The sequence below is a fragment of the Vitis riparia genome, chromosome 2, assembly GCF_004353265.1.
Source record: "Vitis riparia cultivar Riparia Gloire de Montpellier isolate 1030 chromosome 2, EGFV_Vit.rip_1.0, whole genome shotgun sequence".
NCBI classification, from domain to species: domain Eukaryota; kingdom Viridiplantae; phylum Streptophyta; class Magnoliopsida; order Vitales; family Vitaceae; genus Vitis; species Vitis riparia.
Window position 1 is genome coordinate 9,558,549 of NC_048432.1, and position 25,394 is coordinate 9,583,942.

General features: G+C 38.0%; 1 protein-coding gene across 3 annotated transcripts in view; it reads left to right on the forward strand.

The window, feature by feature from the left end:
• The window catches only part of LOC117927538 (anaphase-promoting complex subunit 5-like), a 72,158-nt gene that overhangs the window by 10,611 nt on the left and 36,153 nt on the right, over window positions 1–25,394 (forward strand). Inside the window, exons 2-7 of one of the 3 annotated variants that reach the window (XM_034847086.1) lie at window positions 7,464–7,543; window positions 12,977–13,074; window positions 13,184–13,262; window positions 13,429–13,514; window positions 18,309–18,441; window positions 24,036–24,068. In XM_034847086.1, coding sequence (XP_034702977.1) covers window positions 7,538–7,543; window positions 12,977–13,074; window positions 13,184–13,262; window positions 13,429–13,514; window positions 18,309–18,441; window positions 24,036–24,068 — 435 coding nt within the window. In that variant the 5' untranslated portion in view covers window positions 7,464–7,537. Of the gene's footprint in view, window positions 1–618; window positions 769–7,463; window positions 7,544–12,976; window positions 13,075–13,183; window positions 13,263–13,428; window positions 13,515–18,308; window positions 18,442–24,035; window positions 24,069–25,394 lie in introns of all 3 variants that reach the window. The other 2 variants (XM_034847093.1, XM_034847102.1) reach the window with 2 other exon arrangements.

Sequence of the window (25,394 nt, forward strand, 5' to 3'; positions counted from 1 at the left end):
TCTAATCTCCTAAATAGAGAAGGAAATAAGATCTTAAGAGTTTTGAAGGACGGATGTCCAAGTCTATGGTAATGAAGCCGATTTTTTTTTCATTGAAAAGGTGGTACTTAAAAAGAAAAAATATGAATGATTTGCTTGGTGTTTTAAGGTAGTGTAGCTTGTTTCATTTTTTGTCAAGTTTAATCATCTTCCTTAAATCTTGGTCCTGAAATACATAATGAGTAGGATAAAAAATCACATTGCAACCTAAATCTTTTGTAAGATTTTATATAGAGACAAAATTAATAGAAAACTTTGGAATATGAAGCACATTTCTAAGTGTGAGTGTAGGACTAATTTGGACATCTCCTACATCTGCAACGGTGGTTAATGAACCATCAATTGTAGCTATTTTTCTATTGCTTGGACAAGAGTTATAGTTATTAAATTTGTGGGATCTATGACACTTGAATCTATAACCTATGAATTGGTAAAGGTTTCATTCGAGGCTTTTAATCCAATGGAAATAGGATACTTACCTGAAAGTGCCAGTGAACAGGTACCTAAGGGTTTTTCAAGAGTTCTTAACAAATTTCTTAGTTTTTTAATCTCCTCTTAATTGAATCCATCTTGTTCCAGGGATGTTTCTTCAACTGGTTAAACAGCAGACAAGTGTGCTTGCCCACTATCCCTTTGCTACCCTCCATTGTGACCCCGCTCTTTGCTAGATGTGGATGGCTTGCCATGGTGTTTCCAACATCGCTCTCGTGTTTGTTTTGCCTTTTTGTAGTAAGTGCATCATAAGTTATCCTTGTTTTCACGATTTGGAACCCTACTGACCAATGCTTCTATGATCAACAATGCTTACTTTTCGATCACTTCCCTTGTTGGCAATCATAGTCGAGTCTTCTAAATTTTGAGGTTGAAGCATGACACTTTTCTTGCTTTCTTCTGGTTGGATAATAGATGTAATCTATTCAAAGTCTAGAACTTTTTGAGAAGTATTTGAATTCTAACTTGGTCAAACTCAACATTAAGACCAACTAAAAAATTATAGACTTGATATTTTTTGATATTACTCTTCAAGATTGTTGCATCCTTAGGACATTTTGGCTCAATGCATCAATAGTGATTGAGTTCTTGCCATATATTTTTCAGCAAATTGGTGTACTCAATGACTATTTTGTTTCCCTGTTTTGCTGATTTAGTCTTGACTTTTATTTCATAAACTTAGGCTGCATCTAGTGCCTTTGAGTATATTTGGTGAATTGCATCCTAGATGTTTTCAGCAGTTGTCAGGAACATGCATGTGTCAATGATTTTAGGCCAAGTTTTTAAAGGCATTTCTTGGGCGCGCCTTGAAGCGCGCCTTAGGGCGAGGCGGGGCCAAAATGCCACTCCTAAAAGGCGTACGCCTTTTTCGGTGAGGGGTGCTTTGATTGCGCATTTTGCGCTCCAAGAAGAAGGCGTACGCTTTGTGGGAGCTGATGTGACCATGAACAAAAATTTTAAAAAAAAAACCTAAGTAATCCTTAAAACAACAACTTGAGTCCTGATTGAAAACTTTGGCAAACACAAATTGGGAGAAAAGCTCAAAACGAAACCCTACCTCAAGCGACGACCAATCGTAGTGCATCTTCTCAGGCGGCGATCCCTTTCGTTCATCTCCAGGTATATCGTGAACTCACGATTTCCCTCTCTTTGTCTCCCATGCTTTCCCCTCTCTTCATCTCTTTTCCCCTCTCGGCTTCATCTCCAATGGTTTTCTCCCTCTTCGTCTGTCTCGGCAGTCGACTCTTCATTAATTTTTTTTATTTTTTATATCAAATTAACTCTCAAACGGTCTCTTCATCCAATATATATATTTAAATCATTTTAAACAATTGGAGCTCTCAGCCAATAAGCCGTTATTTGTTTCTCCTTTCATCCATTTTTTTTTAAATATTCTGGTAAATTGGTTTAAATATTCTGCTTAAATTTTTTTATTTATTTCTGGTTTAATTTTAATTTCCACCCAAAATTTCTTTATTTCATTATTAAATTCCAATTAAAATTTATGTGTATAATTTTTAAATTCCTTTAAAACAATATTGGTTTTTTTTTTTTTAAATTTAAACCAATTAAATTTTGTATTTCATTTTTAAATTCCTTTCAATTATGTCTTGTTATTATTTTTTAGTCAATTATATTGTTATATAGAAATTTGAATATTATTATTGGTGTTTTTTTTTATAATGAGTTCCTCCGATTCGAAAAATTCAAGAAAAGATTTTGTGTGAAAGTATGTTATTGAAGTTTTCGGGGAGCAATATTTAAGATGTAAATTTTGCAATCAAAGATGCGCGGGAGGGGTGAATAGACTCAAAACATCACTTAGCCGGAACTCATCATGGTATGAAACCATGCAACAAAGTTAGTGAATATGCTAGATTGGAATGCAAAGAGGCATTGACCAATTTTAAGGATCAAAAAACGAAAAAAAATGAGTTGCTCCAAGAAATTGGTATGGGTCCAACTTCAATGCATGAGAGTGCCTTGTCTAAAACAATAGGGACATTAGGGAGTGGGAGTGGGGAACCTATTCCTAGGGGACCCATGGATAAATTTACCACTTTACAACCTAGACAAAGTACTTTGAATTCAAAGTGGAAGCAAGAAGAAAAGAAGGAAGTGTGTAGAAAAATTGGTAGGTTTATGCATTCAAAAGGTTTCCCATTCAACACTGTGAATGATCCTTATTGGTTTTCTATGATGGATGCTGTTGCAAATTTTGGGCCCGGGTTTAAGTCTCCTTTTATGCACGAATTGAGGACATGGATTCTTAAAGAAGAGGTGAATGATCTAAGTATCATTATGGAATATCACAAAAAAGCTTGGAAACAATATGGATGTTCAATTATGTCAGATGGTTGGACAGATAGAAAGAGTAGGTGTCTTATCAATTTTTTGGTGAATAGTTCTACCGGCACTTGGTTTATGAAATCAATTGATGCTTTTGATATAATAAAAAATGGGGAATTGATGTTCAAATATCTTGATGAGGTGGTTGAAGAAATTGGAAAGGAGAATGTTGTGCAAGTCATCACTGATAATGCCTCTAATTATGTTAATGCTAGAATGAGGCTTATGGAAAAAAAAAAGAAGATTGTGGTGGACTCCTTGTGCTGCTCATTGTATTGATTTGATGTTGGAGGATATTGGAAAGCTAAATGTTCATGCTACTACACTTTCTCGAGTTAGGCAAGTAGTGAAGTTCATATATGGGCATACTTGGGTTCTTAGCTTGATGAGAACATTTACAAAAAATCATGAACTTCTTCATTCAGCAATTACACGGTTTGCTACTGCATTTCTTACTCTCCAAAGTCTTTATAAGCAAAAACAAGCTCGTATAGAAATGTTTTCCTCAAAAAAATGGTGTTCAAGCACATGGACTAAAAAGGTAGAAGGTGTGAAAACTCGAAGTACTGTGTTGTTTGATCCAAATTTTTGGCCTCATGTTGCTTTTTGCATAAAGACCATTGTTCCATTAGTTAGTGTCTTGAGAGAGGTTGATTCAAAGGAAAGACCAACCATGGGTTATATTTATGAGTTGATGGATTCAGCTAAGGAGAAGATTGCATTTAATTGTGGGGGCGTGGAGAGAAAATATGGCCCAATTTGGAGAAAAATTGATGCAAGATGGACTCCGCAACTTCATCGACCTTTACATGCAATAGGTTATTATCTTAATCCTCAATTGCAGTATGGAGATAAGTTCTCTAATGTTGATGAGGTGAGGAAGGGATTATTTGAACGCATGGATAGGATGTTGGATTATCAAGAATGTTTAAAAGCTGACATTCAGTTGAACTCATATGACCAAATAATGGGTGAATTTGGGAGTCGTATTGCAATGGATTCTCGAACATTAAGAAGTCCTACAAGTAGGTGGATGCGTTTTCGGGGTTCAACATCGAAGTTGCAAAAATTTGCTATTCGAGTCCTTAGCCTTACTTGTAGTGCTTCAGGATGTGAAAGAAATTGGATCACATTTGAATCGGTAATACTTCTATTTTTATAAATTTTTATACATATATTTCTATTTCAATGTTAGAGAACTTTATTTCATTTTAACACATAAATTTGTTTCTTTTATTATTTGTAGATCCATGCAAAAAAATGAAATAGACTTGAACATCAAAGGTTGAATGCTCTAGTGTATGTAAGGTACAACACTAGATTGAGATAGTGAAGTCTACAAAGGAAACAAAATGTTGATCCGATTTTGGTAGAGGAGATTGATTCAGATGATGAATGGATTGCGGATATAGAAGATCCCCTCCTCCCCCTTGATCTTTGTTGGCTTCAAGATAATGAGTTATTCAGTGTTGATGCTTAGAGTTGTGTCATCTAACTCCCAAGAGACTCAAGCATCATCGGATCACATGGTTTCTTCACATTCCTACAAAAGGAAACATAATGAAGTACCAAGTAAGTACTTAAAAATTGAAGTCATAAATTTGATTAAATTTAATAAAAAAACTTATAATATTTACACCTAATTAATACTTTATGCTAGGTATAAGTGGAGGCAAAGGCAAAAAGAAGGAGTTGAATTTGACACCAATTGATGAAGATGAAGATTTATATGAAAAGGGAATACATGATAGTGGACATTTTCCTACTATTGATACATTGGATGAGGATGATGATGACCTTGGAGAGGAGGATTTGAGTTGAAACAATTTACTCTAGTTGTTATTTCATGACTTAGTTATGGATTTTTTGTTAAAGTTTAGAACTATTTTTATGGTTGACTCTATTTTCTATTTCATGACTTAGTTATGACTTTTTGTTAAAGTTTGAAACTATTAGTATAGTTGAATCTATTTTCTATTTTATGACTTTGTTATGGCTTTTTGTGAAAGTAGGGAACTAGTATGTTTTTTATTTATTTATAATTCTAATGAATTGTTTTCATGTTTTTATTTATGCTATTTTATTTTATTTTATATATTTGAAAATATTAATTAATTATATAACGTGAGGCTAAAAAAGCTTACGCCTCAACGCCTCGAGGCTTATGCCTCGCCTCATGAACACAAAAACGTCCCACCTTACGCTTTCGCCTTTAAAAACTTTGATTTCAGGTGTCACTGAGTTCCATAGCCATGCCATGATCATTGAGTCTTGCTCATCCCATGCCTCAAATCACCTCTCTATGGTCTAATTTTTAGGAGATGACTTAATTTCCCTTTTCCTTTTAGAAAAGTATGAACAAGTTTTGACCATTTTAAATAATTTTTCCCATTAAGTCTGTATGTCACTTGAATTTTCTGTAATTCTCTTGTGGTGTGACTAGTTATTATTGCCTTAGACTAAGTGGTGATAGCGAGGGTTTTTGACACCTCAAACATTTTTTTTGAATATAAAAGAGCTTCTCTGAAGGTTAAATGACCCACCAAAGACCACTTGTAGAGCTCAAAGCTGTGTTAGAGCTCATGTTGGTGTCGATCTGGGATAGCGGCAGCCATAACAATTGTGTTGGAGGTTCGACACTCTTGGTGGGAACTTGATTTCCGACGATATCATTGATGACACAAGAATAACAGTGGTTGTTGGGTCGTTTGTTCCTCTCGCAATGTGTTCATGATCTTTATTTGCAACAATGACGAGTATGAGACTCAATGTGAGGCAGAGAGGCTATGTATGAGGATTGTTGTTGTTGGCAGAGACGACGACAACGATGATGGTGATGATTTGATTTCTGTTTTGCGATGAGTTTGCAAAAGTGATGGTGTGAGGGTGGCTGTGTGAGGTCGAGAAAAGGCCAATGGTGAGGAAGATCCAAGGGCAACGACTAGGCTGAGACAAAAGGGTGAAAGCGAGGGGTTTGCTGAGGTCTCTAACTGCTTTCGCAGTTGGGTTTTGCTTTGTTAGTGTGAGGTTGTGTTTGCAACAATGACACAATTCAAACAAGAGGAAACATCTTAAGGTTGACAATGAAGGTCAACTTTGATCTTCAAACTCGACAATGAAGGTCGAAAAATCCTTTTATTCTTGATTCCTAGATTTATGAACCTAAGGCTCTGATACCATATAGAAGATGAAGAATTGGAAGGAATAAAAAGAATGAAATTCTTCCTTTATTTTCAATTTGTATAGGCCCACATTCATACAAATATTCCCAAGACAAAGAATAGAAACCTTCTTAACTTAATTATAACAAATTCCCTTGATCACAGGATTGTCTTGATTCTCTCCTTAATTACAAAATTATATAGTTGTAATCTTTCCTAATTACATTCTTCCACAAAATTGATAGCCATGATGTGATATGGTGATGATGTGTTGAAGAGGATAGTGGCAAAGAGTGATAATCACTGCTACTATGGGAGGTACAAGATATGATTGCCTCACATAGGCCTTGAGTTGCGGGAGAAATAACCAAGGTGGAAGAAATATATAACTCATACAAAACTGAAATCTTGAAAGTTTCTTTCCAACAATCTATTGTGAGACTGATATTTGTTGAAGAAATTGATGATAGCTAATATTCTTAGTTTCTTCTTGGACTTTCCATATTCTATTCTTATATTTTTCTATATTCAATTAGGATACTAACATCGGAAGTTTCTAGGCTTAGGACAAGCCCCATGGAATGGCAAGAGGCTGCACCTCTTGGCAGTTCAGAATATATGACTCCCATGATATGCTATACTTGTGTTCTGCAAAGACCAAAAAAATGGTGATTTGGAATTTTTTTTTCTTTCATCGAAATATATTTGTTTTGACCATTCTTCCTGTAAAGCAGATTCTTGGAATAAATATTTAATATAGTAACAATTTTATGGTAAAAAAATGCAAATGTGCTCTCCTGAATTCTCTAGAATTTGATGAGGGAGTAATATGAAATGTGACACTTTAGGCAAGTTTTACAATGTCCTGGTAATCAATGGTTTGGTGAGTTTTAGAGGGTTGAATACTTGAATGTCTATTGAAACTATGTCATAAGCTGCTTAGTAACATAGAATATCATGATTGAATCTTTTCTATATTGTTTTCCCAACATTTAGTGCTTATTTGGTAATATTCTCCGACAGCCAAAACCTTTTTAAAGTCTAAATGCAATCCGTTTTAGCTTCTAATATCAGGTTGTATTTTAGGACATTCTCTTCTGTTTCAGTTTTCAATTCCTTTCTTGATGGTTGATTGGTAATATGTTCCTTAATTTTTTTCTTACTATTATTGTTTTTTTCTTTACATGGAATTGAACCTGGAACCATCCCTACTGCCTTTTTCCTTCTTTCATGAGGATCAAAGGGGTAATTGTTGATGCTTTCCTAACCCAACCCAACCCAACCGAATCCAAATCCTTGTCACTTGAACCAGATCTCAAGGGCTTTTTGGTTTTAAATTTCTGGTTCTGCTTTTGGATTTAATGTTTTGCATGATGATGTAATTTCAATAGTATGAATGTGCAAACCTACATATGGATGCAGATATTGAGGTTTCTGCTGAACTGAAATTCAAGCACAGAGAGAAAACTGGAGAAGCTAGTTCATTTGCACACCATATGAAAGTGAAGAATTTCTGAATTCCTTTATTGATCCTTTAGGTACACACCATACACATATATATACACAAATGACTGAATAAGAAAAAATCAATCTAGCTTGATTCTCTCCTAAAATTAGGAAACTGAATCATCCTAAATGATCTCTCCTTTTTTATTCCTAAAATACTTTCCTAAATTAAAAACCCCAACTTTGAATGCCAAATTTCAACACTCCCCCTCAAGCTGGATAATATATATCGTATAATCCCAGCTTGCAAGTTAAGTCTTCAAAGTTAGGCCTAGGTAAAGCTTTGGTGAGGATGTCTGTGGTTTGGTGCTTGGTAGGAACATAGTTCAATCTAACCGTCTCACTAGTCACCTTCTCTGTGATGAAGTGTCTGTCAATCTCAACGTGCTTGGTCCTGTCATGATGCACGGGGTTCTTTGCTATGCTTATAGCTGCCTGATTATCACACATCATTAGAATTGGAGATGAACTCGTTTGCCCCAGTTCACTAAGAACCCTTTTTATCCAAATCCCTTCACAGATTCCCTGTGCAAGAGCTCTGTACTCAGCTTCTGCACTACTTCTGGCTACAACTGATTGCTTCTTACTCCTCCAGGTAACAAGATTTCCCCAGACAAAAGAACAATATCCAGAAGTGGACCGCCTGTCAATGATGTTTCCTGCCCAATCCGCATCTGAGTATACTTCAGTGTCACGGTTCTCTGTCTTTCTGAAGAATAGACCTTTCCCTGGTGTCTTTTTTAAATATCTAAGAAGCCTGTAGACTGCTTCCATGTGTTCCTCAGTGGGGCTGTGCATGAATTGACTTACAGCACTCACTGCAAAGCCAATATCTGGCCGAGTGTGTGAGAGATAAATCAAGCGCCCGACGAGCCGCTGATATCTCCCCTGTCTACCGGTGTACTTTCTTTCTCGATACCAAGTTTCTTCTGACTATCCATAGGAGTATCAATTGGTTTGCATCCAAGCATACCGGTCTCCTTAAGAAGATCGAGTATGTATTTTCTTTGAGAGACTACAATTCCCTTCCTTGATCTAGCCACTTCCATACCAAGGAAATATTTCAAATCTCCAAGGTCTTTAACTTCAAACTCCTCTGACAAATACTTCTTCAAATTCTGTAATTCCTCCATATCATTCCCAGATAGAATAATATCATCAACATAGACTATCAATATGGCCATTTTCCCGGCATGAGACTTCTTGACAAATAGAGTATGATCAGCCTGACCTTGTTTGTAGCCCAGCTTCAGGACTGCTTTTGTGAATCTATCAAACCAGGCTCGGGGAGATTGTTTAAGGCCGTACAAGGATTTTTGGAGTTTGCAAACCTGATTCTTTGCCATACTTCCTTCGAAACCAGGTGGTATTTCCATGTAGACTTCCTCTTCTAGGTCACCATTTAGAAACGCATTTTTTATGTCCAGTTGTTGCAAGCACCAATCTTGATTGACAGCCAATGAGAGAAGAATCCTAATAGTGTTCAGTTTTGCAACAGGAGCAAAAGTCTCCTGATAGTCTATCCCATAGGATTGTGTAAACCCTCTAGCTACCAAACGAGCCTTGAATCTTTCGACTGATCCATCTGCTTTGTATTTTATGGTGAAAATCCACTTGCACCCCACGGGCCTCTTCCCAACCGGCAAATCTGTGATAGTCCACGTCCCATTCTTCTCAAGTGCATCAATCTCATCTTGTACTGCCTTCTTCCATTCTGAAATTTTTAATGCCTCTTGTATTGTGTTGGGAACCTGAGTATCATAAAGAGAAGTAGCAAATGCTCTGTAAGATGGTGATAGCCCTTCATATGTAACATAATTCCCAATTGGATGATCTGTACATCTCCTAACACCCTTCCTCAATGCAATCGGCAGAGTAGAATCATCAATGCTAGGAATTAACACCTCTCCAGCCCTATCCTCACCTATGTTCTCTTCAGGAAGACTTGAATTGGAGTCAATATATTGGCCACATGTTGACTGTGATCCGTGCTCTAATTCCTGTCTTTTCCTCCTCCTGATGTAAACTTGTAAGTTCTCATTAGCAAGTTGTGGGGCTATAGGTTGAATAGGCATGGGAGACTGGATGGTCACAGGAGATGGCTGGACTGATGACGGTATGGGTGTGGACAACTCAGTGGGCGCGAATTGGAAAGGATTTGGTGACTCTGAGTGAAAAGAAGGTACACCCTCAAGAAGAGACTCCCAAACTTGATGTTCATTCATGCTCTCCCCCTGAACATGAGATTTGGGATAGAAGAAGACATGTTCAAGGAAAGAGACGTCCATGGTGGTGTAAAATCTTTTGTTGGTTGGAGAATAGCATTTGTACCCTTTTTGGGTTGGAGAATACCCTAGGAAAATGCACTTATTCGCTCAAGGAGCAAATTTGCTACGATTTTGAGGATACACATGAACGAATGCCGTGCAACCAAATACTTTGAGTGGTAAATCAGAAGAGGCTGCATGGGTGTGAGGAAATTGTTTTAAGAAAAGTTGACGTGGGGATTGAAAGGTAAGCACTCTGGATGGCATACGGTTAATCAAATAAGTAGCTGTGAGAATAGCTTCTCCCCAGAAATAGTTTGGAACATTAGAGGAAAACATAAGGCACCGGGCAACCTCCAAGAGATGTCTATTCTTGCGTTCAGCCACCCCATTTTGTTGTGGGGTGTCAACGCAAGAACTTATGTGGATAATGCCGTGATTTTGAAGATAAGTACTGAGACTACTAGTAAAGTATTCCTTTGCATTATCTGACTTGAGGACTTGAATTTTGGAATTGAATTGATTTTGAACCATAAGATGGAAGGTTTGAAAAATGTGCCCGACCTCTGACTTTTCTTTCATAAGGAAAACCCATGTTACCCGTGTATGATCATCAACAAATGTCACAAACCATCGAGTGCCAGAAATATTTTTTATCCGGGAGGGACCCCACACATCACTATGTACTAGAGAGAAAACAGTCGAAGGTTTGTATGTGATTTGAGGATAGACTGTTCGAGTATGCTTTGCAAACTGACAAATTTCACAGTGATAAGATGCTGGATTTTTATTGATAAATAATTTGGGAAACAATTTTGCAAGGTAAACAAAGCTAGGATGACCAAGGCGATAGTGTAACATTATAATCTCACTATCTTTATTGACCTTAGAATTTGACACAGAATTGAAAGACTCTAACATACTCTGAGACTGTACGCAACTTGCTTGAGGGACTTGGTTTGAGAATTGGCCACATGAGAGGAGGTAGAGCCCGGAACACAGTTCAGCACTGCCAATCATCTTCCCCGATTTCAAGTCCTGAAAAACACACAAGTTTGGATAAAATTTAGTAACACATTGGAGATCACGGGCCAATTTGCTAATGGACAAAAGATTACAATCCAAGTTTGGAACATGGAGAACAGAGTCAAGATATAAGTCTTTAGTAAGTTTTATAGAACCTGTCCCGGCAATTTTTGACTTTGAACCATCAGCAATATGGACGGATGAATGACCATTACTTGGCTTGTAATTTTGAAGAATGGTAGCATCTCCTGTCATGTGATCAGAAGCACCTGTGTCCACTATCCACGACTTCATTCCTCCTCGATTAGTAGTGAAGGCTACACTGGTAGTACTGCCACTGCCAACTTGGCTTAATAGTTTCTGTAGCATCTCCATCTGCTCTTTGTTGAATGGACTCGGCTCGGGAACAGATGTGCTCTCAGAGTTGGCAGCCACGTGTGCTCTGCCATCTCTGTCAGACCGTGGCTTTGGTTTCCAATCAGCCGGTTTGTCATGAAGCTTCCAGCAAGTCTCCTTATAATGGCCTGGTTTCTTACAATAATCACACCAAGGCCTATCCCGTTTCTGACGATCTCCACCACTACTATTAAATGACCGAGCCGCAAGGGCAGAGGCATCCAATGTTGGGGCAGGTTGCTCTTTGGATCCCATCATCACTTTCTTTCTACTTTCTTCACCCCTAACCTCTGAAAAAGCCTCCCTGAGACTTGGCAGGGGTTTAATGCCCATGATTCGACCTCTAACATCATCCAATTCCCTGTTTAGTCCTAGGAAAAACTTGAACAGTCTCTTTTGTTCCACAATTTTCCTGTATGTTGCTGCATCATCAGGACATTTCCATGAGTGAGTCTCGAATAAGTCAAGGTGCTGCCAATACCTTGTGAGTGTGTTGTAATACTGACTAACTGTCTGCTCTCCTTGGCGGAAGTCATGTAGGGCTGATTCAACCTGAAAAAGTTCTGAAATATTTTCAGAACTTGAGTAAGTTTCTTTGGCTGCATCCCATATGTCCTTTGCAGTCCTAATCAGCAAGAAATTTTCACCTATGTCATTGTTCATGGAATTGATAAGCCATGACATGATCATGCTGTTTTCAATCTTCCACTTCCTGAAACCCGGTTCTGTAGTTTCTGGCATGACTGCTTCTCCAGTGAGGTACTCATCCTTTCCTTTACCGCAAATGAACAGCAACACAGATTGTGACCACTGTAAGTAGTTATGGCCATTTAATTTGTGTCCTGTGATGAGAATAGGAGAGGAATCACTGCCACCAAGGTTTGGAATTTCAGATCTGCCTCCTAATTCTGGTGACGTGACGCTGGATACTTGTGATGATGCCATTCCGTATTTCGTCATGGACCGGAAAGGTAGAAGAACACTTCCCAAGGCACGTGCAGGGATTGGAGTTGAGGAAAAATAGCCTGAGGACGTCGGAAAAGCTGATCGGAGGGCTCGCGGAGGCAAAAAGACCCCAAAAGAGGCACGTGTAGGGCTTGGATGGCAGAAACAGGTACGTAGGGTGGCTGGTCGGCGTCAGGCGAGCTTGGAGTAGGAAGCGCGTCGCCGGAAAGTGGCTCACGCGCCGGCGCGTGAGATGCAATCGCCGGCCGGAAAAACGCGCGTGGGCGGCGCGTGGATGGTTTTCTTGCTCTGGTGTTTTGGGAAAAGTTGTAGATCTCCTCCAGACGCTCCTTGCGGTGTAAAAAACCGTCGCCGGAAAAGTCGCCGGCGGTGAATGTTTTTCTGACGACGATTCGACCGACTGGAAATCATTTTCTCCCTTGGCTCTGAGAACAGGGACTGATGACCGGAATGAGAGATAGTCGGATTGAGAGATGGCCAGAGAGATTTGGCCGGAATGAATGATGACCTGAATAAGAGGTGGCCAGAAGGGATTAGGGTTTCAGAAAACTGGCTCTGATACCATGAAGAATTTCTGAATTCCTTTATTGATCCTTTAGGTACACACCATACACATATATATACACAAATGACTGAATAAGAAAAAATCAATCTAGCTTGATTCTCTCCTAAAATTAGGAAACTGAATCATCCTAAATGATCTCTCCTTTTTTATTCCTAAAATACTTTCCTAAATTAAAAACCCTAACTTTGAATGCCAAATTTCAACAGAAAGATACATTGAGAGGTATCGATCCCAATGGTGGGATATTCCTACGTACAAACTGGCAGATACAAGGATACTTATGTGAGCAAGCTGATGCCATTGAGAAGTTAGTTGTTTGCTGACTTATTTTGTCTTTGCAATTTTTCTGATTGTTTAGTTGAGTGCATTGTAGACTGCATCATATTATAGAATCTCAAGTAATTTCTTTGTGGCAGGCATAGCAAGTCGTTTCCTTTAAATGCCTTTGAATCTATTCTAAGGCAGCTTCAGAAACTGGCACCAGAATTACATCGTGTAAGTTACCTTACTTATTATTATTATTATTATTTTTCCTTTTGGTAAGTACCTCTCATACTGAAGTTGATAATGCTGTTTTCTGGTTATGTATGAAAACTCATTGGTGTAACTGCTATTATATGAACATTAAAATTCATTATTTTCCCTGTTGGTATCAATGCAGGTTCACTTCTTGCATTACGTGAATAACCTTTATCATAATGATTATCCTGCTTCATTGGAGAATCTTCACTGCTACTTTGATTATAGGTGAATATCAAACATTTTGCTCTTTATTTAATTTGTTATTGTTATACTTGCTGAACTACCCATCAAATTTGAGTGAGATTACATGTGAATATAACATGTAAAAGCTTGCATTTCCAGTTCATGGGTGATTTGATTCTCTGCTCCATATTTGAGGAAGAAAAAATTGTCAATCTTAATTGTATGTTAAGGATTTCCTAATATATCTTCAGGCTTAGTGCAATTATGCAGAAGAGCTTGATTGTGCATATTTTGAGAGAAAATTTCTGTGTATTTACTTCACATATTGTATAAGTATGTATAGGAAATTTGGAAAAAACTTTACAAGGAAGAATCTAAAACAAATCCTTACAATATGCTCTTAAACTTACAACAGTCATAATAATCAGATCTCTAAAATAAAGGAGCTAAAGACAACAACTATAAATCTGCTCCTTACTTGTAGAAATCATAATAATCAATCCCTAAAATAAAGGGGTCAAATATGAAAGCTAATATAGAAAGTCTAAAGCTTGGAGATCTATAAATATACCATTAACATTTGATAACACACCCCCAAAGTTAGAGAATAGATATCTCAAATGCGCAACTTGTCAAGTGCCCAACAAGTGTTATTTGGAACTCTTAGGTGCTGCCCAAGGTGGCTTCTTTGCATGGGAGGCTACTTGGAATAAAGTTTTAACTTTGGATCACATTCAGAGAAGAGGGTGGTCCATGGTGAATAGATGTTTTCTTTGTTGAAAAGAGGAAGAATTGGTTGATCACATTCTCATCTATTGTGACAAGACAAAGGTTGTATGACATCATCTGTTTTCTCTTTTTGGTGTGTCTTGGGTGCTCCCCTCTTCAGTGAGAGAGATGTTCTCAAGTTGGCACAAGTCTTTTGCGGGTGGGAAAAGGAAAAAAGGTGTGGTGGATTGCTCTTTTGTACCTTTTTGGGACAATTTGGAAGGAAAACAACAATAGGATGTTTGATAAAAAAGAACTTTTTGACCAAGGGATTAAACTTCATTTTCTTTGTCATCTTTGGGTGTGGTCCAAATTGTTTATAGCTTTTAGCCCTTCTTTTATTGTAGATTTTGTGGATTAGATAGGGTCTTGTTGAGCGGTATTGTTTTTGTTGTCCTTCTTTTTTTTTTTAAAGGTACTTTAGACACCTTTTGTATACTTCCTGTGTATGTTGGTGTGCTTTTTTGACGTTTCCCTTTTTAATCTATGTTTTCTTTACCTATCAAGAAAAAAAAATGAAAATTTTGTTACACTTCTTTTGTTAAAGCATTTGTAAGCTCGTTCTCTTTCTTCACACATGGAGTATAGATTAATCCTTTTGTCGACTTGTTCTTGATAAAATGTTTATTGACTTTGACATGTTTAATATGATTATGCTAAACAAGGATTATTGGCAATGCTATTGGCAACTTTGTTATCACAAAAAGGCTTCATTGAATCCATAGAATTAAAGTGCAACCACCCCTTTAATTGGTCTTTCATCCATAGCATCTCACATATACCATGAGCTATGGCTCTAAATTAAAGTCCTTTTTGTCTTTAAGAAAAGACCTAGGGGGAGGACAACTTTAATCCCATGTTGCTTGTTTCATATCCCTAACTATTTCTTATCTTTTTTCAAGATCCCAACATTAGTAGCTTTAAAGATTGAGAAATTGTAAAGAGATTTTCTCTAGTCGGGGATTGGGAAGGGTAAAAAAGAACATCTTATTAGTTGGGACATAGTGTTGGCCAAAGGAATTTGGAGTTCTAGGGATTGTCGATGAGAAATCATGCTTTGTTAGGGAAGTGGCTCTGGAGGTTCCCTAGGGAAATTTCTTCACTTTGGCATGGGGTTATTTTGAGCCTTTATTAGACATATCCTAATGGATGGGACACAAACATTCTAGTTAGATGGTCACATGGATGTCCTTGGAAGACCATTGCATAAGTTTTTTAAGACTTTTCTCCATACACTTGCTTTGTGGTGGGTGACATGTCAGAATTTGTTTATGGGAAGACTTGTGGTGGGGAAATCAACCATTGTGTTCACAATTACCAAGTCTTTATAGAGTTACCATAGTGAAAAATCTCACTATATCAATTGTCCTTGCTAACTCCTCTTCACTCTCTTGGAACCTTAGCCTTTGTTGTAATCACACTGATCTAGAAATTGAAGACTTCAAAAGACTTATGTTCTCACTCACTCCTGTGCACTTGTCTCCATTTTCTGTAGATTCAAGAGGTTAGTTTTTATCATTTTCAGGTTTATTCTCAATAAAATCCTTTTTCTTGTCTTTTCAATTTTTCAAATCCAATCTTGATCTTTCTAGCCACATTTTTATAGAAATCAAAAGCCTCATCAAAGGTTAAGACTTTTACTTGGTTAGTGATGCACAAGAAGGTAAACACCAGTGACATGCTATAGTTGAAATGACCTTGCAAGTTCCTTAGTCCTCATTGGTGCATCTTATGCATAAGAAATACAAAATAGATTGACCATCTCTTTCTACATTTCTCGTTAACATTGGGGCTTTTACACAAGCTTTTCAATCTAGCCAAGATGGATTGGATTTCGCCTTGTAGTATATGTTACATGATGACCATCTTATTTAGAGGTTTAGCTAGTTTTATCAGAGCTTAGACCCATTGGCAAATCACTTGTCTCACTACACTTTGAATTGTGCAGCTTAGGAAAAGTGAAGAACAGAAGAGATATTGTGGGATCTACTTCACTTCTATTCTTCCTTGTAAGCCTCTTGTACCATTGCCTTAAGAGGCGTTTTAGTCAATGTTATTCAACTTAGTTGGCTTCTATTGTAATTGAAATGGGGTGGATAACAATGAGAGGAGTTACCTTTGTATATCCTTATGCAGCCTAAACCTTTGTGTACCATTTTCTTTGTATAGTGGAGGTGTTTAGCCTTACTTTGATCCATATTGTGTATTTTGTGGGTTCTCTTGTAATTTTTTCATAATTAATATATCTTTTGTTTTTGATAAAAATATGTTTCCCCTTCCTTTTTAAATTATTTTCAAATTCTTTTAATCACCTCCAAAAGTAAAAAAGCCTTCCTTTTCTTTCATCGATAAAAATTTAATATCCTAAATTCACCCTTTCTTTCCCTTTTGTAATTCAACTTTTGATCATCTTTTTTCCCTCTTGAATGCAAAAATACAAATTGAAAGTTCAAGACAACATTGAGGATAAAAATAAAGGTAAAATACAAAAAAAAAAAAAAGATAAAAAAATACCAATAAAAATAAAATGAAAATAAAAATAAAAATAAAAATGTTGGAGCTTAGAGCAAGAGGGCCTAAATTGGGCCAAGCGTGAATGGGTGTACAAGGGGCCAAGAGTGAATGGGCTTAGGGAAAATGAGCCTCAACTAGGTCGAGATTGATGGGCCTACATTGTAATGGATTAAGACAAATTTAGGGGTTTACACTTCGATAATTTGAGGCTTAAGCTTGATTTTGTTGAGGTATTCAAGCTTGAGACTATTTTTTTTTTATAGGTCATACAAGCTTAAGACTATTGATGCTTAGGTCTCAAATATTCATTGTTAATGAGTTTTGGGTTTTTGTGGACTTTTGGAATATATATTTCATAAAAAATTTAAGCCTTAATATTCAATAGGTTTTAATGGATTGTTTGCTTTTGTAGTCTTTCAATCTATATTTCTTTAAGTCTTAGTTCTTAGGTTACACTTTTTACAATAAGGGCTTAGCTGACTTCCATTAACTCTTAGGGGAGGGGGAAGAAAAAGAAAGAGATAGAGAAGAAGAAATAGAGGAGTTGCTGACAACAGTAGTGGTTGGTATCATATATAATTATTATTTTATCATTGCTAGATAAAGAAAGTAAACCATTGCAAGGGATGGATGGACATTAACATGATGATTCCTTGGAGGATCCTATAGTGACAGTGGTGCTGAAGACTATTTAATGGAGCAATAAAAGAAAGTTGGATTTTGGAAGATTAATTTGATGTGGAGAATAACTAGAGAATATTGTATTCCATATTTGAGTTTCTAAGAAAAATTTTGTTTGTTTTCCATATTTGAGTTTCTAAGCAAAATCTTGTTTCCAAAAACAATTGAGAACTATTCTTAGAAATTCTTTTTTAGGATTGTTCTCAAAAACTTGGCCAAATAAGATTTTTTTTTTTTCGGTTATGAGTTGTGGCTTACACCTTGTTCCGCCTTGAGGCTTATACTTTGCCTTATTTGGGCAAAACTCCTCAAGGCTGCCTCCTACCTTTACAACATTGGTCATACAAGCTCATTTATAAGAATGGAAAATTGAAGTGTATTTTTTATGGTAAGAAATGACATATTAAGAAGATATGGTGGAAGCTACATGGTCATTTGTTGAGAGGTCAAGTTGGTTGCACTAGGAGATTTTATCAACTGATTCATGTGTTCGAAGAGTTTGGAATTTATCAGCTGATTCATTTCTCAGATGGTAAGTGTCATTGTCTTTTCCTCATTGTTGCGACCTTCGAGTTTAGCTTACTTTCCAACCCAAGGCCTTCCTTTCAATCAATGATTGATGGTGGTGTATTGTTTTAACTTCTAATATTTCATCAAGAATAGGTCATTAAGTTAATTAATTAATTATCATTATCATTATCATTTTTTATTTTATGTTTTGTATGCACTTTATCTTATATCCATATCATTTTATTTTTGAGAAGTTATATTTTGATTAAAGTTAAATATTGGGCAGCCTATAAAAAAAGTTAAATATTGGGCAGGAAAATTATTGTAGTAAACGAACTAATCTAAGATGTGATGGCACAAAAGTGCAGGGGCAGAAGGATTTGATTTTGTTCAACCTACTTCATTTGCTAGCAATAGTTTTGGAAGATATGAGATTGCTTTGTTATGTTTGGGAATGATGCATTTTCACTTTGGGCATCCTAAGCAGGCTTTAGAGGTAAGCATGTGGAGGGTTGTTCCCTCCCTCTTTTACTCCACTAATTTTGACCACATTTCTTTCAAGTCTGTTGAAATTTGACATTCAAAGTTAGGTTTTTAATTTAGGAAAGTATTTTAGGAATAAAAAATGAGAGATCATTTGGGATGATTCAGTTTCCTAATTTTAGGAGAGAATCAAGCTAGATTGATATTTTCTTATTCAGTCATTTGTGTATATATATGTGTATGGTGTGTACCTAAAAAATCAATAAAGGAATTTAGAAATTCTTCATGGTATCAGAGCTAGTTTTCTGAAACCCTAATCCCTTCTGGCCACCTCTTATTCAGGCCATCATTCATTCCGGCCAAATCTCTCTGGCCATCTCTCAATCCGACCATCTCTCTCTCTGGCCATCTCTTATTCCGGTCATCAGTCCTTGTTCTCAGAGCCAAGGGAGAAAATGCTTTCCTGTCGGTCGAATCGTCGTCAGAAAACATTCACCGTCGGCGACTTTTCCGGCGACGGTTTTTTTCACACCGCAATGAGCGCCTGGAGGAGATCTCCAACTTTTCCCAAAGCACCGGAGCCAGAAAACCATCCACGCGTCGCCCACGCGTGTTTTTCCGGCCGGCGACTGCATCTCACGCGTCGGCGCGTGAGCCACTTTCCGGCGATGCGCCTCTTACTCCAGGCTCGCCTGACGCCGACCAGCCACCCTTCGTACCTGTTTCTGCCATCCGAGCCCCGCACGTGCCTCTTTTGGGGTTCTTTTGCCTCCGCAGGCCCTCCGATCAGTTTTTTCGACGTCCTCCGGCTATTTTTTCTCAACTCTAATCCCTGCACGTGCCTTGGGAAGTGTTTTTCTACCTTTTCGGTCCATGACAAAATACGGAATGACATCATCACAAGTATCCAGCGTCACGTCACCAGAATCAGGGGGCAGATCTGAAATTCCAAACCTTGGTGGCAGTGATTCCTCTCCTATTCTCATCACAGGACCCAAATTAAATGGCCATAACTATTTACAGTGGTCACAATCTGTGTTGCTGTTCATTTGCGGTAAAGGAAAGGATGAGTACCTCACTGGAGAAGCAACCATGCCAGAAACTATAGAACCGGGTTTCAGGAAGTGGAAGATTGAAAATAGCATGATCATGTCATGACTTATCAATTCCATGAACAATGACATAGGTGAAAATTTCTTGCTGTTTGGGACTGCAAAGGACATATGGGATACAGCCAAAGAAACTTACTCAAGTTCTGAAAATACTTCAGAACTTTTTCAGGTTGAATCAGCCCTACATGACTTCCGCCAAGGAGAGCAGACAGTTACTCAGTATTACAACACACTCACAAGGTATTGGCAGCACCTTGACTTATTCGAAACTCACTCATGGAAATGTTCTGATGATGCAGCAACATACAGGAAAATTGTGGAACAAAAGAGACTGTTCAAGTTTTTCCTAGGACTAAACAGGGAATTGGATGATGTTAGAGGCCGAATCATGGGCATTAAACCCCTGCCAACTCTCAGGGAGGCTTTTTCAGAGGTTAGGCGTGAAAAAAGTAGAAAGAAAGTGATGATGGGATCCAAAGAGCAACCTGGCCCAACATTGGATGCCTCTGCCCTTGCTGCTCGGTCATTTAATAGTAGTGGTGGAGATCGTCAGAAACGAGATAGGCCTTGGTGTGATTATTGTAAGAAACCAGGCCATTATAAGGAGACTTGTTGGAAGCTTCATGGCAAACCGGCTGATTGGAAACCAAAGCCACGGTTTGACAGAGATGGCAGAGCACACGTGGCTGCAAACTCTGAGAGCACATCTGTTCCCGAGCCGAGTCCATTCAACAAAGAGCAGATGGAGATGCTACAGAAACTATTAAGCCAAGTTGGCAGTGGTAGTACTACCGGTGTAGCCTTCACTGCTAATCGAGGAGGAATGAAGCCGTAGATAGTGGACACAGGTGCTTCTGATCACATGACAGGAGATGCTGCTATTCTTCAAAATTACAAGCCAAGTAATGGTCATTCATCCGTCCATATTGTTGATGGTTCAAAGTCAAAAATTGCCGGGACAGGTTTTATAAAACTTACTAAAGACTTATATCTTGACTCTGTCCTCCATGTTCCAAACTTGGATTGTAATCTTTTGTCCATTAGCAAATTGGCCCGTGATCTCCAATGTGTTACTAAATTTTATCCAAACTCGTGTGTTTTTCAGGACTTGAAATCGGGGAAGATGATTGGCAGTGCTAAACTGTGTTCCGGGCTCTACCTCCTCTCATGTGGCCAATTCTCAAACCAAGTCTCTCAAGCAAGTTGCGTACAGTCTCAGAGTATGTTAGAGTCTTTCAATTCTGTGTCAAATTCTAAGGTCAATAAAGATAGTGAGATTATAATGTTACACTATCGCCTTGGTCATCCTAGCTTTGTTTACCTTGCAAAATTGTTTCCCAAATTATTTATCAATAAAAATCCAGCATCTTATCACTGTGAAATTTGTCAGTTTGCAAAACATACTCGAACAGTATATCCTCAAATCCCATACAAACCTTCGATTGTTTTCTCTCTAGTACATAGTGATGTGTGGGGTCCCTCCCGGATAAAAAATATTTCTGGCACTCGATGGTTTGTGACATTCGTTGATGATCATACACGGGTAACATGGGTTTTTCTTATGAAAGAAAAGTCAGAGGTCGGGCACATTTTTCAAACCTTCAATCTTATGGTTCAAAATCAATTCAATTCCAAAATTCAAGTCCTCAAGTCAGATAATGCAAAGGAATACTTTACTAGTAGTCTCAGTACTTATCTTCAAAATCACGACATTATCCACATAAGTTCTTGCGTTGACACCCCACAACAAAATGGGGTGGCTGAACGCAAAAATAGACATCTCTTGGAGGTTGCCCTGTGCCTTATGTTTTCCTCTAATGTTCCAAACTATTTCTGGGGGGAAGCTATTCTCACAGCTACTTATTTGATTAACCGTATGCCATCCAGAGTGCTTACCTTTCAATCCCCACGTCAACTTTTCTTAAAACAATTCCCTCACACCCGTGCAGCCTCTTCTGATATACCACTCAAAGTATTTGGTTGCACGGCATTCGTTCATGTGTATCCTCAAAATCGTAGCAAATTTGCTCCTCGAGCGAATAAGTGCATTTTCCTAGGGTATTCTCCAACCCAAAAAGGGTACAAATGCTATTCTCCAACCAACAAAAGATTTTACACCACCATGGACGTCTCTTTCTTTGAACATGTCTTCTTCTATCCCAAATCTCATGTTCAGGGGGAGAGCATGAATGAACATCAAGTTTGGGAGTCTCTTCTTGAGGGTGTACCTTCTTTTCACTCAGAGTCACCAAATCCTTCCCAATTCGCGCCCACTGAGTTGTCCACACCCATGCCGTCATCAGTCCAGCCAGCCCAGCACACAAATGTTCCTTCTCCTGTGACCATCCAGTCTCCCATGCCTATTCAACCTATAGCCCCACAACTTGCTAATGAGAACTTACAAGTTTACATAAGGAGGAGGAAAAGACAGGAATTAGAGCACAGATCACAGTCAACATGTGACCATTATATTGACTCCAATTCAAGTCTTCCTGAAGAGAACATAGGTGAGGATAGGGCTGGAGAGGTGTTAATTCCCAGCATTGATGATTCTACTCTGCCGATTGCATTGAGGAAGGGTGTTAGGAGATGTACAGATCATCCAATTGGGAATTATGTTACATATGAAGGGCTATCACCATCTTACAGAGCATTTGCTACTTCTCTTGATGATACTCAAGTTCCTAACACAATACAAGAGGCATTCAAAATTTCAGAATGGAAGAAGGCAGTACAAGATGAGATTGATGCACTTGAGAAGAATGGGACGTGGACTATCACAGATTTGCCGGTTGGGAAGAGGCCCGTGGGGTGCAAGTGGATTTTCACCATAAAATACAAAGCAGATGGATCAGTCGAGAGATTCAAGGCTCGTTTGGTAGCTAGAGGGTTTACACAATCCTATGGGATAGACTATCAGGAGACTTTTGCTCCTGTTGCAAAACTGAACACTATCAGGATTCTTCTCTCATTGGCTGTCAATCAAGATTGGTGCTTGCAACAACTGGACATAAAAAATGCGTTTCTAAATGGTGACCTAGAAGAGGAAGTCTACATGGAAATACCACCTGGTTTCGAAGGAAGTATGGCAAAGAATCAGGTTTGCAAACTTCAAAAATCCTTGTACGGCCTTAAACAATCTCCCCGAGCCTGGTTTGATAGATTCACAAAAGCAGTCCTGAAGCTGGGCTACAAACAAGGTCAGGCTGATCATACTCTATTTATCAAGAAGTCTCATGCCGGGAAAATGGCCATATTGATAGTCTATGTTGATGATATTATTCTATCTGGGAATGATATGGAGGAATTACAGAATTTGAAGAAGTATTTGTCAGAAGAGTTTGAAGTTAAAGACCTTGGAAATTTGAAATATTTCCTTGGTATGGAAGTGGCTAGATCAAGGAAGGGAATTGTAGTCTCTCAAAGAAAATACATACTCGATCTTCTTAAGGAGACCGGTATGCTTGGATGCAAACCAATTGATACTCCTATGGATAGTCAGAAGAAACTTGGTATCGAGAAAGAAAGTACACCGGTTGACAGGGGGAGATATCAGCGGCTCGTCGGGCGTTTGATTTATCTCTCACACACTCGGCCAGATATTGGCTTTGCAGTGAGTGCTGTAAGTCAATTCATGCACAGCCCCACTGAGGAACACATGGAAGCAGTCTACAGGATTCTTAGATATTTAAAAAAGACACCAGGGAAAGGTCTATTCTTCAGAAAGACAGAGAACCGTGACACTGAAGTATACTCAGATGCGGATTGGGCAGGAAACATCATTGACAGGCGGTCCACTTCTGGATATTGTTCTTTTGTCTGGGGAAATCTTGTTACCTGGAGGAGTAAGAAGCAATCAGTTGTAGCCAGAAGTAGTGCAGAAGCTGAGTACAGAGCTCTTGCACAGGGAATCTGTGAAGGGATTTGGATAAAAAGGGTTCTTAGTGAACTGGGACAAACGAGTTCATCTCCATTTCTGATGATGTGTGATAATCAGACAGCTATAAGCATAGCAAAGAACCCTGTGCATCATGACAGGACCAAGCTTGTTGAGATTGACAGACACTTCATCACAGAGAAGGTGACTGGTGAGACGGTTCAATTGAACTATGTTCCTACCAAGCACGAAACCGCAGACATCCTCACCAAAGCTTTACCTAGGCCTAACTTCGAAGACTTAACTTGCAAGCTGGGATTATATGATATATATTCTCCAGCTTGAGGGGGAGTGTTGAAATTTGGCATTCAAAGTTAGGTTTTTAATTTAGGAAAGTATTTTAGGAATAAAAAAGGAGAGATCATTTAGGATGATTCAGTTTCCTAATTTTAGGAGAGAATCAAGCTAGATTGATATTTTCTTATTCAGTCATTTGTGTATATATATGTGTATGGTGTGTACCTAAAAAATCAATAAAGGAATTCAGAAATTCTTCAAAGTCTATTATCCTCTCATTTTGCGTATTTTTTGACACTTATTCTGCTTGACAATTTTCAGGTTTTAACTGAAGCAGTTCGTGTTTCTCAACAGGTAAGCTTTTCGAACTGTTATAAGTTGCATACAAATACTCTTTCGCCAAACTGATAGATCACATGCGTGCAAATTCATATTAAGAAGAAGATTGATGATTGGACTACTTTGTTTCTTCAAAACCTGAAAATTGGGGTGCAATGTCTGAATTACTAGTAATGCAAGACAAATTTTCTCTAGAATGGGAAACAAATTGGTCCATTTTTTGTTTATTATGTGTTGAAATTGTGGAGTTTTAGCCAAACAAATATGAGGACCAACTTGATGATATAATGTACTTCAACTAATATGACAATTCAGTGTTGCTGTTGAGTCATTCAAAGTTCTGCAAGTGCAAATGTAGGAATCCTCTTCAGCCAATGGATGTTCCTTCAGACATCTCTTTGCCTGTAACAACAGTGGCTACTGCTGAATCTCCTGTCATCATCAAATGTCAACTTCCTAAGGAGTAGGCTCTTTGACGCCTTAATGAAAGTCTAGGATTAACTTTCACTAGTTGTTTTCAACAATAATGCCTGTGAAAATCTAACATATTTTAATGTGTTGAAGCCATTCCAGTCACTTATTCCCTGGCAAAAATCAGATTGTTCATTCTAGTGATCTTCTGGTTACTTTATTTTTGTTCCATTTTTTATTGGTGCAAAAGCATGAGGTAGTGTTGGAGGTATGCTCATGTTTGAAGACATGCCATCTCCATGCATGTGAATTTCCAATTGATTCATAGTTGGGGCAATGTAAAGGTGGATGGTTTGACAAAAAGATGGGCTGGTTCAAGCTTGAGTTTTACCCTTCCTGACCTTTTGTTTTGTTTTGAGGTTGGATGTAATTTTGTCTGTCACCTGTTATGTTCTAGCTTCTCAAGGAGGGATGTCTTTCTCCCTAGTCATTTCTTTAATATTAAAAGGAGCAGTTCTCTTCTCAAACAAAAAAAAAAAAAGAAAAAAAAAAAAGGAAGAATATGAAGTGTATTGTCCTTAATCAAACCCCTATGTCCCATCTCAAACATTACAACTTGGTTGTTTGTGTAAATTTCATATATGTTGTCAACTAGCTGGGTTGCCCCCTCTCTTGGGTTCCCCGTTCAGGCAACCAAGTTGTAGGTCAGTTAGCCAAACAAGGAGCTAAGCATTTGACCTCCTTTTTTGGAGACTTTCTTTTCCCTTGAGTGGGCTATATTTATCTTCTTTGTATTTCTTACCCCTTATGGAGCTTGACACTTGGTTACTTCATAACATTTTTTGTACATCCTTAAAGGATTGCTTGTCCTTCTTATATTTATTTTTTTATTATAAATGAAGATGGTTTTTCTGTTCCAGAAAAAAAAAA